The 17,448-nt window shown below is 39.0% G+C and overlaps 1 protein-coding gene across 1 annotated transcript in view; it reads right to left on the bottom strand.

The window, feature by feature from the left end:
• LOC107719903 (collagen alpha-3(IX) chain-like) overlaps positions 1 to 16,290 on the bottom strand; it is a 28,474-nt gene extending 12,184 nt beyond the window's left edge. Inside the window, exons 1-27 of the mRNA XM_016527444.1 lie at positions 16,140 to 16,290; positions 15,411 to 15,482; positions 14,840 to 14,875; positions 14,433 to 14,504; positions 14,255 to 14,308; positions 10,051 to 10,086; positions 9,810 to 9,833; positions 9,576 to 9,629; positions 9,143 to 9,196; positions 9,017 to 9,058; positions 6,448 to 6,504; positions 6,246 to 6,299; positions 6,101 to 6,154; positions 5,465 to 5,518; positions 5,334 to 5,387; positions 5,167 to 5,220; positions 5,001 to 5,054; positions 4,702 to 4,755; positions 4,572 to 4,625; positions 3,670 to 3,714; positions 2,602 to 2,655; positions 2,395 to 2,448; positions 2,090 to 2,143; positions 1,801 to 1,872; positions 1,362 to 1,397; positions 1,228 to 1,272; positions 1,107 to 1,139 (exon numbers count right to left, since the gene is read on the bottom strand). Of these exons, the coding sequence (XP_016382930.1) occupies positions 1,107 to 1,139; positions 1,228 to 1,272; positions 1,362 to 1,397; positions 1,801 to 1,872; positions 2,090 to 2,143; positions 2,395 to 2,448; positions 2,602 to 2,655; positions 3,670 to 3,714; positions 4,572 to 4,625; positions 4,702 to 4,755; positions 5,001 to 5,054; positions 5,167 to 5,220; positions 5,334 to 5,387; positions 5,465 to 5,518; positions 6,101 to 6,154; positions 6,246 to 6,299; positions 6,448 to 6,504; positions 9,017 to 9,058; positions 9,143 to 9,196; positions 9,576 to 9,629; positions 9,810 to 9,833; positions 10,051 to 10,086; positions 14,255 to 14,308; positions 14,433 to 14,504; positions 14,840 to 14,875; positions 15,411 to 15,482; positions 16,140 to 16,205 (1,392 nt within the window). The 5' untranslated portion in view covers positions 16,206 to 16,290. The remainder of the gene's footprint in view (positions 1 to 1,106; positions 1,140 to 1,227; positions 1,273 to 1,361; positions 1,398 to 1,800; positions 1,873 to 2,089; positions 2,144 to 2,394; positions 2,449 to 2,601; positions 2,656 to 3,669; positions 3,715 to 4,571; positions 4,626 to 4,701; positions 4,756 to 5,000; positions 5,055 to 5,166; positions 5,221 to 5,333; positions 5,388 to 5,464; positions 5,519 to 6,100; positions 6,155 to 6,245; positions 6,300 to 6,447; positions 6,505 to 9,016; positions 9,059 to 9,142; positions 9,197 to 9,575; positions 9,630 to 9,809; positions 9,834 to 10,050; positions 10,087 to 14,254; positions 14,309 to 14,432; positions 14,505 to 14,839; positions 14,876 to 15,410; positions 15,483 to 16,139) is intronic.
• Positions 16,291 to 17,448: the final 1,158 nt, after the last annotated feature.

Here is a 17,448-nt window from a genome sequence, read left to right as displayed (position 1 = left end):
CCACAAGTGTGATTTTTTTTCTTTTTTTTGTACAAAGTAAAAGCTTTTCAAAACAAATTTCTTGGTTAAACATTAGAACACAGTAGTGTGATAAACAGTGCAATTTTTTTCATATTTTATTTAATATTAACAAAATTATCCACAAATAATGTTTATTTTTTCACTTAAAAACTGAGGTACGTACACTCAGATTAATAAAACATAATTTGTTACGTTTTGAATATGGATATTTTTCTTACAAAAACGCATCGATTCGCTACAGAAGGCCTTTGTTCACCCCCGGGAGCCGTGTGAGACACTTTTTTTTTTATGGATGGGCGCATTTTAATTAAGTGCTTTTGGACTGATGCATGCAACACCCGCTGAGTGGCATTAAACAGCTTGAACGATCAAAGACTATTTTTAATATAACTCTGACTGGATTCGTCTGAAAGAAGAAAGTCATATACACCTAGGATGACTTGAGGGTGAGTAATTTATGGGCTAATTTTCATTTTTGGGTGAACTAACCCTTTATTAATTAAAATGTTTTAATTCACACCTAATTTAAACCTGCCCTACCCACTGATTCCCCAGCAGCACCGCTGATGACAGTTTTATCAAACTCTCACGGTTCACCTGTCGGGTCCCTGCCCACATGCAGGAATCTGCTTCATTTCCATCATTTGCATGAAAAAAACATCAAAACGCAACTGTGATCTGATTACAGGCACTTTTAATTACAAGTATAATAACTTTGTGTGTGTGTGTGAATTTGTAAATGTGACATATTGCATGGCTAAACAAGGGTTTAGAGAAAAACATCCTGGAGATGACATAAAAAAAAAATGAAAAGCCTCCCTTTTTTTTAACTGCGCAGTGTTAAAACATTTTTACAAGAATGCTCAGTGTCAAACATGATGAGGTAATGATAAGTTGCATGGTACAGTTTGACAGGTTTGCCACTGTATAATGCAGTTTCACTTAATAAGTTCAGTTTTAGGCAGTCTTTCCAAGCATAGCCACTATATATATATATATACTGGTTTTGAATACACTTTTCATTCAACAAAATATGCAAATAGTAAGAAAGCAGGAAAATGTATTAAAATGAAATGAGATCTCACCTCTCCTTTCTGTCCGACGGGACCATAAGGACCCTGAAGTAAGAGGAAACAGAGTCTGTGTCAGAAATCGGAGGACTATCAGACACTGAGCTGCATGTGGCAAGTGAACAGCGTTACGTACCGGCTCCCCGTTCTCCCCTGGTAAACCATCACTTCCAGCAACTCCCTAAACACAGAACGGCAACATATGAAAACATGCATATATAATTGATCGTCATATGCTTTCTCTCTTCATACAGCAAATATGCCTCTTACCATGTCTCCTTTAGGCCCTCCAGCTCCAACTGGACCCTGAGAGAGAGAGAGAGACAGAGAGAGAGAGAGACACAGAGAGAGAGAGAGAGACAGAGAGAGAGAGAGACACAGAGAGAGAGAGAGAGACAGAGAGATGTGTGTTATGTGTGTGTGTTTGAGTGAAGGAGGCCAGAGAACACAGATAGGCTTTGTTCTGTGGCAGGAGCGCTGGACAGTGAAGTCTCCAGGACCTCTAGATGTCTACTGAAATATGAGCTATGCTCTTTACTGTCTCTGTGATTAAACCAAACTGAATATGTTTGTCTCTGTATGCATCTGTGTATGTCTGTCTTTGTTGTTAGAAAAGGAAAGTTCACAAAGAGCTTTGATGTTTATAATAGAGATTTTCAAACAGTTTAACTCTGAAAGACAGACAGATGTTTTGATACGCGTCACTCACCCGCTCACCGAAGCCGCCTCTGATTCCAGTCGGACCAGGCAGACCTGGGTCTCCTAAAGCCCCTTTAACACCCTGCACAGAAACACAACCTGTCGTTCTTCACATTCATAAACCACGGATCAGATGACAGAGGTTTGTCTCTCTGCTGCTCCCATGCGCAGATAATACATTACATTTACTGTCGCCAAACCCTATCCTATGCCTTCAGAAGACGAGGAATATGAGGTGTGTTTCGACGATTAGAGTTTTTCTGTTGTGGCACTTGACGTGATCCCATAATGCAGCTCACCTGGAATCCTTTAACACCTTGTGGTCCAGGGTTTCCAGGTAGTCCAACGCCGCCCTGTTAAACAAGCACAAACAGCTCATGACATCCCTTCTGCTTGAGAAAGCCTGATGAACATGAAGAGCAGGATCAGCCGATGGACCTCCTTTACAGACGAGCACGTCACCATCTGTGCTGTTTTATGTTACGAGTCTGAATTCAAACTATTCATTCAGAAAGAGGAGAATGGGGATTTTCACTTGTGACAAGGTATATGACTAGCTCAGGCTGTTTTAATCAGCGCCTGGTGTTGGTTTGGTAGTACTCACAGCCACACCTCTGGGTCCAGCCTCTCCTCTCTCTCCCGGGACGCCGATCTCCCCCTGCGGGAGCAGTCACACACATCAGTGCATCACAGCATGTAGCAGTAGCCTGACCTGTGCATGTCGTGTAGTCACAGGGCAGAAACACTGGCTGCGAATCTGAAATCTTACTGCATGCATTAGTTCGTATCAGGTCACGAGTCAGATACATACAGGTATACCTGGCTCTCCAGACGGCCCTGCTTCTCCCATCTCTCCTGGACCACCCTGAACGGAGAAGGATTGTTGCATTATGCACCACAGCAGACGCTCTTGCAGTCTGATTCACAAACACCGGACCAATGAGCAATTAGCTGTCATGCTTAGCTGAAAGTAGAGCAGATGCTGACAGACGCCTCTCTCCAGAGGTGCTTATCATTCCTAAACGGTCCATCCTCGAGGACGGAGGAAGCTTAGCAACTAGGAAACACTGAAGCACCACGCATTCCCCTGCACATGTGTTTTACTTTGGGGTTACACCACAAACTTCCACAGTGCATCTTATTTTTTAACATTTATTTTAAATGTTTTCATTAACCAAACTTCAATGTAACTGATTGCACAGTGAGTGATCAGTAATACTGCTTTTTCAAATACGTCTCTCGTCAGTTCTTCCACCCTTGTGTCCTTTGAGGAGCTAGAACGCAAGGAGCGGAAACGAGGACATGCTAATAAGGAATGGAGAAGGTCTCTCAGAGCTCTGCTGTGAGTAAAGTGAAGACTGGCCAAGTGCTGCAGTAAACATCAAACAAGGCTTTGCACTGGATGCACACGTTTAGATGAAATATGCTACTCTTATGAATGATTGTTGCTTTTTACCGGTTATCCTCAAAGAGTTTTTTTTCCAGTGTAATGGGCCAGTTTAATTCACATAAAAAACACATTTTTAACTTAAAAGAGAGCAGTGGAATGAAAAAATAAATAACTTGCTTCTTTTAACTCGAGCACTTTGTGTTTAGAACAGAGGGGCACACATTCATCTAGAGCAGGTTTACATAGAGAAACAATGTAAAAATACATTCTGAGTTTATACAATCTCACTGAGGATGCCTAATCTAAAAAAAAAGTGCAAAAACAAATTTTATTTTTTTTCTGAAAAATAAAAATTATTATGGAATTATGATGACAATTGTCTCTCTTATCATATATTGCAGAAATGTCTCTCTTATCTAAATCTATTTCACTTGTAATGCAGCTAAACATGGCTTAGCTCTCATGGAAGTTGCAGAGTGATATACTTACAACTCCTCCTTTGGCACCTTTTGCACCAGCTTTTCCCGGCAAACCCTGAATTACACACAGATAGATGTCCACTTGATGTGAGTTGAACAATGATACAAATTCAAAACCCAGCAAACAAAGCTACTCAAAAGCAATAAAGCACTCAAAATTGATTATTAAACAGAAAAACCACATGATCTCCTAAATGAAATCTTTGCAGATTAAAAAACAAGCACACAATCTCACAATTTCATTTCACTGCCAATGCATTAATAAAAGTCTGAGCATATCACACCAGTCCTCAGGTCCTTACACTGGCTTCCAGTTATATTTAGGATTGATTTTAAAGTACTTTTACTCGTTTATAAATCACTCAATGGCCTAGGACCTAAATACATAGCAGATATGTTCACTGAATATAAACCTAACAGACCACTCAGATCATTAGGATCGAGTCAGTTAGAAATACCAAGGGTTCACACAAAACAAGGGGAATCTGCTTTTAGTTATTATGCCGCCCGCAGTTGGAATCAGCTTCCAGAAGAGATCAGATGTGCTAAAACATTAGTCACATTTAAATGCAGACTCAAAACTCATCTGTTTAGCTGTGCATTTACTGAATGAGCACTGTGCAATGTCCGAACTGATTGCACTATATTTTATGTATAATTATTTTCTATTCTTAACTGTTTTAAATTCATTTTAAACCAATTTTAGATCATTTTTAAACGTTTTTAATTTCCTTGTTTTATAATTTTTTATGATTATTTTAATTCCTTTTATGTAAAGTACTACCATTGTGTATGAAATGTGCTGTAGAAATAAACTTGCCTTGCCTCACAATATTTCATTTTTTCTTTGCCATATTAATGTTTAGTCTGTGTGCTCATCATCTGAACAGTGTAATTAACGGTAATACGTACAGGCAGGCCGTTAGGTCCTTTCTCACCAGGTACTCCAGGTCTGCCAGCATCTCCCTGTCAACACAAGCACACAGCATCAGCATCACGAGAAACACGGCCCAGACGCGTCTCTAAACGAGCCGCTGATTACCTTTTCACCGTCCAGCCCTTGAGTGCCATCCTTCCCGTCCCTGCCCGGGATGCCCTGCGGTTCCACACACAGCATTATCACGAGCTAATCTAACACACGGCATTATCACGGGCTAATCTAACACACGGCATTATCACGGGCTAATCTAACACACGGCATTATCACGGGCTAATCTAACACACGGCATTATCACGGGCTAATCTAACACACGGCATTATCACGGGCTAATCTAACACACGGCATTATCACGGGCTAATCTAACGCTCCTAACAAGAGTCAGAAATCACACAGTTCCTCACTGGCTCTCCTTTAGGTCCTGCACCTCCAGGGACTCCCTTGGGGCCTATTTTCCCCTATTCAGAGGATGAATATCACAATCACTCTGATGCTACAGAGATAAAGGCTTACTCTGAAATAAGTATGAAGGGCCTAGAAGAAACTATATCTAGCGAGTAATGTGCTTACTATCTCTCCTTTTGGCCCTTTGAAACCTTGCGGTCCTTTCTCACCAGCATCACCCTATTCAGAAGACACACGCAGCAAACTGTTTATGATTTTATTATTTATTAACAGAAACACACACATTAAAGAAAAAGCCATTTAAAGCTTTAAAAGAGTGACGAAACACTCACAGTTTTTCCAATGATGCCAGCAATGCCAGGTTTTCCTCTGAAGCCCGGCAATCCCTGCACAGAGAAGCAGAAGCACCGCTGTTCTTTTGATCTATATTTCAGTAAGATGTGTGATGTTACTGAGGTCTTACTCTGTCTCCTACTGCTCCCACCGGCCCCTGCAGTCCTCTCAGCCCTCGAGAGCCCTTTAACACACCATTACACACAAAACATCAATGGAAGAAGAGACAAGCTACTGAAATCTGGACGCACAATGTGTTATACACTTTATGTTTGAATAGAATATGTCACTGTTTATTTTGACCAGTTCTATTCTGTTCTGTTCTTCTGAACACTGGGGTCCTTTATCATTTAATAAAAGAAATGAACGAGAAGTTGATTCTACCAAAGTAGCGGGTGTAAAGAGAGCTGACTAGAGGATCACCCGAGGATCTACACAGTAGCTAAACATTAATGTTCAGTCTCTCACAACTGTTTTACGACAGAATCGTTACAGGCAGTAATATCTGATGATGCAACATATTTTTGCCATCTTGAATCAACAACAGCCTATATCATGTACATAATCCATATAACGTAATTCATAAAACAGAGCCGGTGTTGACATATTAGTAGTATAAGAGTGTGTGCATCTTATAAAATGAAAATGTTATTTGCAAAAAATGCATTACTTAACATTAAAACCTATTTCTTTTGCTACTGTTTTTCTTTGAATCCCTAACTAAACAGGAATTAGAGAGATATTGGTGAACTGAGGTCAGTTGCACCTGTAAGCCCACTGTCCCCGGGGTTCCCGGCGGCCCCGGCGGCCCCTGATCCCCCTGATGGGAAGAGACAGACACACAAACACATTACCAACAAGCTTCCGCTTCATTCAGAGCAGTGTTTCCGCATGTCGCACGCCCATCTCACATTCTCTCCGTCTTTCCCCAGCTCTCCCTTACTCCCTTTATGACCCGTGTGACCCTACACCAAAACACAGAGGCAGAACAACAGTTCGTCATAGAAACGCTTTATACAACACAGATAGTGTGAGAGCAGCTTGAGAGAGATCAGGCATCAGCAGAGACAGTGATGGAAAGCTGCTCTATGTCGTGTTGTTGAGATCAAGTACCTTGAATCCTGGCATTCCCGGCGGTCCAGGAGGACCTGGAGGACAGATGGCCGGACACTGCAAACAACACAATCATGCAATCAATCTGCATGCAAAGAACAACAAGCCACGTCAGGGTCTGAGCAGACGTACACACTTTTTCTTGTCGGAGTACTGCAGGTTTCTGGAAATGTAAGCTGTTCTTGCAGCTCGCTGTTATAAATTAAAGCATTTGGACGATGACTGGTGATCTTTTATGTTAATGACATTAATTAGGAGTCGTTTACAAGCAGAGAGCTGAAACCATTCATTTGCTCGCAAGTTCAAGATCATTCGCGATTCATAGATTTCACATCTGAAAGAGACTGAACGTGTGTTTTCTGTGCGTATGTTCAGTCTATGAATCACACCTACCCATATTTGAGATGATCATAAGATCAAATTTACGATGGTTTCTGCGCAACATTTTATAAAGTACACTAAAATCCAGTAGTTTACCTTACTTAGATATAAGTAGTTATCTTTACTTAGTTGTTATACTAGGTTTTATTAAGTTACAGCTACTTTCAAGGCATATAAATCAGTTTACTGTTTTGAGTGACACTTATTTAAAATATTCAAGTAGCCACAAAGGAACCAATGATATTAATAAAGCAGTGAGAGGCAGCAGTGCACTAATATGTTGCTAATGTGCAACATAACAACAGAAGAAGAAGAAAAGAAAAAGAGTCTTAATAGACTTTTCACTCATTTCCTCCATGTCTGCAGTTATCTTTCACTAGTTGCATTCACTCGTTTCCCAAAGTCATCTTGAATGTTGAATTCTCAATACAACTGAAATATTTGAGAGAACATCACATAAGATAACTTCATAAATTGATGTAGATTTTCCTAAAATGTTTTTTTTTTTACTCACCATTATAGTGATTAGTGTTCCCTTTGGTTGGGCACTTGGAACTATGTTTATATTATTATAATAATCTTTCTATTAATGTAGCAATGCACGATGAAATCAGAGTTTTTTGATTTCAAGGGAAGAAAAGTAATAAGTAGGTTGCTTTTAGGTGGTGACCTATCTTCTAATTAAAGCATCAGCTAGTGTATCTTTCATGTTTATTAATGATCTTTTACGATTTTGTTGTTTTTCATTGACACCTTGAGAAGCTTTTAATTGGGTTAATATAATCCATTAATGTTTGTGGTACTAAAAAATATAAACCTTGACAAAAAGTAGTCTTTGAGAATGCCTTAATATACATTTAAATCCACCACCTAATAAAAGTAAACAATGTATAAAAACAACTAGGGAATTCAAAAGCCTCTCTATAGATTCCTATACAGGCATGGAATTACATGTTTTTCTTTCTTTGCTCTCACCAGGTGCTAATCTGCCTTAAAAAAAAAAGGATTTAAAGGCCTAGTCTCTATTTGAATCAGAGATACTGCATTGACTGAAAAATTATTTTACAAAATTAGAGAAAATGTTTTTGTACTATTTTCAATGGGAAACATTAATAATAATTATTGCATAAATATTAATTATTACCATAAAATTCTCTCAAAATACAAAATAAAAAAGAAAAAATATTATTGAACAAAAATATATTAGATTGATTTTACTGAAGAAAAAAAAAGTTACATTTCAGGTGTCTGGTCACTTTTGACCGCGAAGACCATGAGTGCGACTCCCAAATGAGGAGCGCACATAGTATTCATGCTTGACGCATCACAGTAAACATCAAGATTGTTCAAAGCTGTCTTTATTTATAGTATGTAAACTAAATTAAACACTGACTAACCATTTTTTAAATCTTAATCTTAGTTTATCTTAATTGAAAATTCAACTTTAACATTACATCCTATTTAGCTCTTGTTTAAGTGAAATCAGACTGTAAAAAGTTGACCTACATATATTGATCTACAGTCGGTTATGTATGTCTAAAACATATATATTAAGCATGGTACACTGATCGATCATATTTGTGGTCTACAAAACGAAATTGTGTTTCTCTTCTGAACTTGATTTCTTTGCTCTTAATAATGCAACGTGCAGCCTAGTAGTGTGAATGTGAATTAAACCAGTGCTTGAAAATGCTTCGCATCTGACTTAACATTCTGAAATGAAGTATTATTATTATTATTATTTGAAAAGACTTGGTGGTGTTTAATGTTCAGTTCTGAGGGGAGTTGAACAGTTTCTGCGCTGAAGATGGGGATGAGGACGGCTACAGAAAATCTGTGAGCTGCTTTACTTAAGGAGCAGACTTAGCATTTATGTGTGAAACGTTTGTTGACTAGCAGTACTATCTTATAATTCAGTGATGTGACAAACTGAATGAATTAAAACCTGTCAAGTGAACCATTTGGTCAATTCAGAATAACTTAATTCAGTGAATCGATGTAGATGATTGAATAATGTAAAGCCAACACAATTCTTTATTCAGTGATGGATTTGATAATAAATAATCTTTTTATGTTGTATGAATGTCTTTTGCCTTTGAGATTAATATTAAATTAGTTTGTACAAAGTATATTTTTTCAGTACGTTACAATAGTTTTCATGTCAAAGTGGTAGAGCATCTTAACGTACCAGCAGATCTCCACCGCCTTCAGGAAGAGTTCCTGGGAGTCCCTAAAAAAGAGGAAGAAGTATAGATGTAATTGAACTATTTGAATAAAAGAAATGTGTTTTTGCCCTCTGAGTGCAGGTACTTACAGGAGGTCCGTCTGGGCCTGAAGTACCAGGGAGTCCTGGAAGACCCTCGGGCCCCTGCGACACAAACCCAAGTCACTCTGCAGCTGTGCTGTTCCATTAGTACACAGCTAAAGCTGCTATTCATAACATCTTACAGAACGCTTGTCATTCAACCCGCAAATACACATCCAACCACATCTGATCTTGCTGATTTGAATCTATGTGTGCTTTTATTCTCAGTGGATTGCTTCAAATTTCAGAGAATTCACAATCAAACGCCAGTTTGCAGCTCGTCTGACATGCTTCATCTGCTTGTCTCTGTGCTCTCTGCACGTCCAAAATGCTGTTCTTCATTTGTGCACTCTAGTGGATCAGGAGCACATGACCTGCAACGTAAAGGTCTGCGCTGTTTTTGCCGGCAGAGTGAGTAAAAAGCCTCTGATCAGTCACTCACCGGCGGACCCTTAGGTCCTGCTCCACCTGGAAGTCCATTAGCTCCAGCAAGACCCTGAGATCAGAAAACACACAGAAATGCAAATGCTTGACACTGGCTGCACACTTTCTTTTGTTGAGTGTCCTCACAAATCACCATAAGCCCACCAAGAGCCAGAGCTAATGAAGCTTGAACTAATGACCGTTACTCAGATCATTCTTCCTCTAGCTGTGGTTTTGGACGGGTTTTACTCACCAGCGCTCCTGGTCTGCCTCTGCCCTGAGGATGACAAGAGAAGACAGCTTAAGACAAGTCACTGACTGATATTACATCACGATACTGCACTCCTGCTGTACAAATGTTTTGTGAATGTAGGTAATGACGGTGGTCTGATGAATGAGAAAAACGCTTGAACCGGAGAGCATCTTATTGTGCTGTGCTGTAGCAAGCATGCTGAAACGTCATACGACTGTGTTTACTGATGCTTGGCACCTACAGGGGGTCCGTCCGGGCCGGGAGGTCCTGGGTCACCCTACAACACACACACACACACAATAATGTTCAAAATAAACCTCTGAGCTGGCAGGCTGAGAAAGCAGCAGCACTGTATCATGCTGAAGCATGCAGAGCCTGTGTTGTGAACAGCAGACACTGCTTGTACTCTTCCTTTTTGAGGTCAATTATTCATTAGCTTTATAATAATATAATATAATAGAAATAAACAGAAAAAATTAAAATGATAGAATAGAACAGTATAGAATAGAATAGAAAAGAAAACAAACTGAAGCGTTTAAAATGAGAAATGTAAGCCACATATTTTCAAAAAACGTAAGCATGTGAATGCTTACAGTTCTCTGAACATCCCTGAGTCTGCACACTGCTACACTTGTGTGTGACTGAGTTTTGTTACTGTTCTGTGCACATCATCCACTATTTCAAGCACGTAATCAAGCCACTCCTCTTTAAAACATTTTTTATTTCACACAAGTCCCTTTCAAGGAAAGTCCGTTTACTCGGCCGCCAACAACGCCTCTGGACAGCTCAAACAAGACCAAGTCCTATCTAAATGAATGGGGGAATCCTGAAATCTCACAAACTGCTCGCTGAACTCGCGATTAAAGGGTACATATTTCAAATCAGCAACAAAATCTGAAATGAACTGCAAAAATAGCGTTTAAAAAGCTTATTTTTATGACTGTGCATTGGCTGGTCTAGCCTCAGGTTTCTATGGGAACCGGAGCTTCTAACGGCTGCTGCAGTGATGCAGTGACTACCAATCAGCGATTGGCTCTTTCCTTTAGAAGGCGGGACTATTCTGTGATGTTGCGTGCTGCAGTTTCTCCCATTCATAAGTACAGGAGTGAACCGTGTTTGTATTTCTATAGTCTTTGTTTCACACGCCATTGCGTTGGCTCTCGTGTTGAGCTATTTCGTTCACAAGCATTAAAGTATTTGATTTCTACAGCGACTGATTTGGCGCACATCATTCTCTTTCTATAACTCTGATAGCACACGTACATCTCAGAGACGTCTGCATTTACATCTGCAAGACGTCTATAGGACGTTTCCTATCAGATGTGTAATAGACGTCTATTAGATGTCTTTAAGATGTTTATGATTTAGAATGAATGTAAAACTGACATCTGAAAGACGTCTGTACACAGCAGATGCTTTCCAGATCAAGAGATCTTTAATAGACATCTTGCAGACGTACATGTGCTATCTAACACCAACTCTATAGCGGTTTGACCGAGCATTGCAATTATTTTGTTTTCCCAACTCATTTTTGCGTTTGCATGGCATATTATTTCTTCAGCGCGGTCACGAGCACTACCAACAGTGCTACTAAAAATACTTGACTTTGTTACACAGCCACATGGGTTGGTTCAAGCCTTAAATTCTGATTTTAATTTAATCAAAATAATTATTTTCCTAAAGACAAAAACATACAAAGTAAAAGATTTTTTACACATAGGTAATTGGTTCATGTAAATGTCGGCTCATTGACTTAAGTAAGTTATTCTGAAGTGACCAAATGAAGTGTCTCAATGTGATTTTCTGTGGTTTCATGACAGGAATTAATTCACTCAGTTTCATACATATTTTTTGTTACAGCACTTAATTATAAGTCCTAATAACAAATTGAACAATCGCACATAATTATTATACTAAATTGTGACGCTGCACCCAAAATCGACTTCTTTACTAAATATAGTACTTTCTTACTATATACACAGGGCTGGGAAGGTTACTTTTAAAATATGTTTCACTGCAGAATGTGCAGAATACAAAAAAACACACTTTAAAAAGTAATTTGTTATGTATTTTTAGATTACTAAAATTTAATCTAAACACTTTTGAATGCTTTTTAATACTAATAAGGTATGTAACAAAGGGTCCTCTGGAAAAAAATGACATTTACAAAATGTAGGACATTGGTTCTCCTCTGCATATTATTTTTTAACAAAATCAGTTTTTCACAGTATTTCTTAAAAGGGAAACAAAATAAGAAAAGTTCACACATCATCCTGTTCAAAAGCTCTTAAAGCACTGTTTCCTTCTTGAGCATCAGCGAATGTTTCCATCTTCTGTAATAGTTGTATGTGAGTCCCTCAGCTGCCCTCAGTGTGAAAAGATGCATCTCAAAATCATACAGTCATTGTTGGACAGCAGAAGATGCTGGAAAACCTGAGAAAGTGAGGATCTGGAGGATTTTTCTGAAGAACAGCGATGCTCAGGACTAACAAGAGACTCATGAACAACCATCACAAAACATGACAACAGTCCTACAGTTTCTATAAATTCAGTTATTTTGTCTTGTGGAGTACAGTATCTAAACATCTGTTGTGTGAAATCGCTTATTTAGGACAGTACTAAAATGCAGTTTTTATGATTAAAAAAATTACAATTTTGCATTTTCTGCAAGGGTATGAAAAAAAACATATCTTAGGATGCTTTTGCAGACCGTCAGATTCAGAGAATCACCAATTGCTGTTTCCACTAATTGCCCGATACAGTTTACATTAATGTTTAAATTACATAAATGACATTAAAATTCAAAGAGTCACTTTGGTCATCTAAAATACTTTTTGGATGTAACTGTAATTTGACTACCACCCATTTAAAATGTAACTGAGTTTTATTTTCAACTCATATTTTATGTTTCAAATACATAACTAAGTTACACATGTTCCATTACTCCCCAACCCTGATAGTATGCTTAAAGACTAGCATGTCCACATTCATAGTGTTCAAAAAACAGAAAAAACCAGCACATGCTGATTAGGTAAGTTTTGAAGCATGGTAGCTGGTTTGAGCTGGTTTGAGCTACTAGCTCCTGCTCAGGACCAGCTCAAACCACCATGCTTCAAAACATACCTAATCAGCATGTGCTGGGATGGCGAAAAGTACCCAGATGACCTACTTCTGCCTGGATTCTGAAGTACACACTACACTGATGGACACTTTACTATCCCATGAGGCCACAGCAGTGAAGCCACACAACTGACGCTGCTAGTAGGTCATGTGACCATGACAACATGGCGGCTGTAGTACGTCCGAATTTCATTCATACACAGAACATGCTTCTTTAACGGTTGTGAATTAAGCACAAACTCAAATGTAGCACCTCCTTAGACAGACGCATTGTAAGTCTGCTTAGACACACTGTTTATGTGTCCGAGATCAGCTTTCATTTAAGATGAAACTAAAAAAAACACATTTGTTAGACAATGTTTAATTTAGTTTAATTAAGACAGCTTCTTTTTAAAATATGCATCATGTTTTCTGTTATAAATAAATAATATACATTAATACATTTACATTTAATTATTTAGCAGATGCTTTTATCCAAAGCGACTTACAAATGATGACAGTAGAAGCAATCAAACTAACAAAAGAGCAACATTACGTAAGTAAATAAAACAGTCAGTAAAGCTAGCCGGGATGTGTTCTGCACATCAACACTCTGGTCAAAATACTGTTTAAACAAAACGCTTTCCTTCATTCCATGTCAAGAGTTATTTGCTTTATATTCAAGCTGAACAAAACAGGCTTCAATGAAAATCGTGATGTTTGATTAGACCGATATAAAAATGTACTTTAAATGAATGGTGTGGTTGTGTAACTTTTTTCAGTTCCCCATAACAGAAACTGTCCTCAAAGTCAGCAGAAGCTAAGAGCTGACAGGAGACGTCCTCATGATAGCGGGCCTTTAATACTGTTCACTGGACATTTTACTGCTCTTAAAATCTGTCATTTGGTTTGATTAGATTTCTTATATACAAAAATGGAGTTGTAAACAAAACATTTCACCGTGCAACACTACTTACAACAAATACAACTTTGACATCTCCATCTGAACTCATTATTTGATGAGACAAACATGATTTTTCTATTGCTGTCAAACACACGGTTTCCACAGTTCTAAGACATCACAGCTCAGTCTATCAGCCACACAGTGGATTACAGTGATTCCTGCTGCTTACAAGAAACTAACGAACGACTTCACATTCCAGGCTGGATTAGAGAAAAGCCCCTGTTCATCTACAGTCAGCTGATGCTCATTAAATCTGCTCGCGGCTGCACACTGTGGGACGCTTTAGGACCGCAGAATATAGCTTGAAAATCAAAACTACAAGAGTGTTACGCATGCCATGCGTAGAGCCTCGAGCACTCAAACAAAACTGAGAGTCACTTACTGCTGCTCCTGGCGGCCCGTCCTTGCCAGCTGGACCGTCCGGACCGGTCAAACCCTGCAGAACAGCACATTTTCAGGACCAGGAGACAACTATGTGTAGTGCTTACATGATGTCCTTGCTTTATAGAGAAAACAGAAGACAAGAGTTTGTGTGTGGCACTGAAAAAGCTGTGACTTACATCCACACCGGGGAGGCCAGGCAGTCCCAGGCTCCCTGCGGCCCCAGGTTTACCTGCTTTAGCTCTCGGCCCCTGCAATCAGAAGAGAATTCAAAACATTGTGCCTTATGCAATACCATTCTGTGTTTACATGCTATTTATTGCATCTAACAGAGCAACCAGAAAAAAGCAGTAGCAGCGGGATGGGGTTAAAACATGACACTCGACTGGTCTGTGTTCCCCTGCTCTACTGCATCATTTACACAACATCTAGATAGAGAAGCACTGTCAGAAACATCATCAGAGATATGAGGTGAGCAGCCATTTCTACATCGTTAGCATTGTGATGCACGTTAAATGCAAAAGCAAAGTACACTTGCAAAACCAGTGCTTTAAAGTATTAGACGTGAGCACATGCAGATACTCACGGGCTTTCCAGGAAGTCCAGCAGGGCCAGGTTTACCCTGCACAGATAACAATCCCTTAACGTTAGACTTACAGCAGCCCACAGTGATCATGTGTTTCTGTGCGTTATAAAAGCTTGTGCTGTTCTGAGCTGAATAGCGCTGGGGCTGGAGGGGGCTGGGAAACTCTAGACGCTTGTGTTTGATTTGAGGCTGAATGAATGGGCTTTCTGTCGCTGCACCTCCGCCGCTCGCGCTGAGCAGATTTGAGTTTACTGAGGAAACATTCACTGCTTTCAACGTTTGCCTGCGTAAATTCCTGAGAGTTTTCCCTTTACCATTAACAAAACATTACTGCTCACACATGCAACATAATGAAGGTCATTTGCATGAACGTTTTAGATTATTGATGAGAGATTTTTTTTTAATTCACAGAATGAAAATCTTTTCAGTAATTTTTCTGAATTTTGAAAATATCTTTTTCTCCGTCTTTTGTTTCTCACCTAATGTGTAACAAACACACATAGATAAATGAAACAGAATATAAAAACATATGTGTATTTATAATAGATTAACACATGAAGCTGGAACTCACGTCGATGCCGTCTTTCCCTGGGGGTCCCGGCGGCCCTGGCACTCCAGGTGCACCCTGAGGACCCGGCCTTTGCTATAGACACAAACAACACGAAATCACCAATGAGAATAATACAAAAAAGAAATCAATGTAAATAACAGAAATCCCTCAGGTGTCAGTTGTCAGCTCAAATGTCAGGTTTATGAGTGAAGCTAGAATCGACTCTGTTCATAAATGAAAATGAACTAGTCACAATGTGATTTGCATTGAAATGCTATATATTCACACAGAAAAAGACCAACGTGAAGAACACAACAAATGGCAAACACTGCAAAGATCTCACAAAGATGCCATTGTGCGACATATCACATTACACTGTGAAAAACACATGTTCTGTAAGGTAACCTGATATTTTTTTTTAATCTATTGTAACATCAATATAAACAGATTTATTAATCTAAAAAAATAAAATAATAATAATAAAAAAATTTATAATCTGACGTGCACTTGAAGTTACACCAGCAAAAGTCATTTTAAGGGTCAGCTAGAAACAGCTGCACGATTTTACTTTTACAATATACACATTACAGTCAGTCCACAAAGCGCTTATAAACGAAAATAACACGAATACAGTTCATCTACTGCCGTGGATTTAACAAAGTGATGTGATCTGATATGGTTTCCAGCCGCGCATCAGGTTGCAGTTCTCAGCCCAGACACAAGCAGGTTATTATCGATGCACTGTCTTACCTGAGCAAGAGCCGAGCTTAGCAGCTGGAAGAGGAAGAGTAAATGAAACGCAGAGAACACGGCCATGGCTCCTGTGCCCTGTGCTGGACGCTCTCAGTATGAATGCAGATAAAGAGCAGGAGTCCGGCGGAGGGGGCGGTCACCATCACTCCCAGACCAGTCGAGAGATGCCCCCACACACACACACACTCACACACACACACACACACACACTCACACTCACACACACACACACACACACACTCACACACCCACACACCCACACACACACACACACACAACACACACACACACACACAATCAATCAAATACAGGCTCTTGTCATGTTCTGTCAGTACTGGCAAGTAAAACGCACAAGCTGATAGTCGATATGAGCAAAACATGTACTAGAAAGTAATGCTGGTGATTATAAGTTCTCATGAGACGTTTTTTACAGCATATAGTACTGATTCTTATTTTTCATTGAAGACTGGACGCATGCAATTGATCTGCCTCTTGAAAATTAAAGAGAAAATAAAATGTTGAAATTTTAACTTACATTGCACCAGTTGTTTTCACCCTACAAAATACAAATATCTTTCGATTTATTGGTATTTATAAAACGGTTAGTTCCATTCCTCGATTCTGATTGGTCAGCAGCTGTGTTTTATTCACGATACAGCACAGCTATGACCATAGACATAATACATACCTAGACGCCTCATTGGCCGCTTTGAGCCGTTGCTGCGATACGTCAACGCGTCCGCCATGTTTGTGAAGGCAAGACTGCCTTAAAAATAAATGGAGGTAAACGGAGGAGCTGCGGTTTTTTTCTGGATAAAAACACACGATAACGATAAAAAAACAAAAAAATACACACGATAACGTTTACATTTATCAACCGATTTCAGAGGTTTGTGATCTACATGGAGTTAAAAATAACTCTGCTTCCAGTTATTTAGTTAGGTTTAGAAAATTATTAATTTTCGTAAGAAATTGTGAAAACTCACACTTGTCTCACTTGTTGATTTGATTGATTTTTTCGGTTTACAATTTTAATGTTAATGTAGTATAACTGTGACATATACATGTTTTGTAATTTTAAGGTACATTAAATGAAATTAAGTTGTTTCATTGCTTCAACCCCAACATTTTAGCTTTTCTTGTGCTTCAGGTCAGCTCATTCCCTTTGAAATACTGGAAGAAAATCAAAATAATACATCTTTAAGCACTAATAATTTTCCATCATTGAGAACATTGAATAAAACCAGCGAATACAAATCAAAAAGTGACACTCTGGTAGTCTGCTTTTTATTTTGATAGCACTCTA

The sequence above is a fragment of the Sinocyclocheilus rhinocerous genome, unplaced genomic scaffold (assembly GCF_001515625.1).
Source record: "Sinocyclocheilus rhinocerous isolate Xijiao unplaced genomic scaffold, SAMN03320098_v1.1 scaffold4377, whole genome shotgun sequence".
NCBI lineage: Eukaryota > Metazoa > Chordata > Actinopteri > Cypriniformes > Cyprinidae > Sinocyclocheilus > Sinocyclocheilus rhinocerous.
The sequence above is the reverse complement of the archived record's forward strand: the minus strand, read 5'-3'. Positions and strand labels throughout refer to the sequence as shown.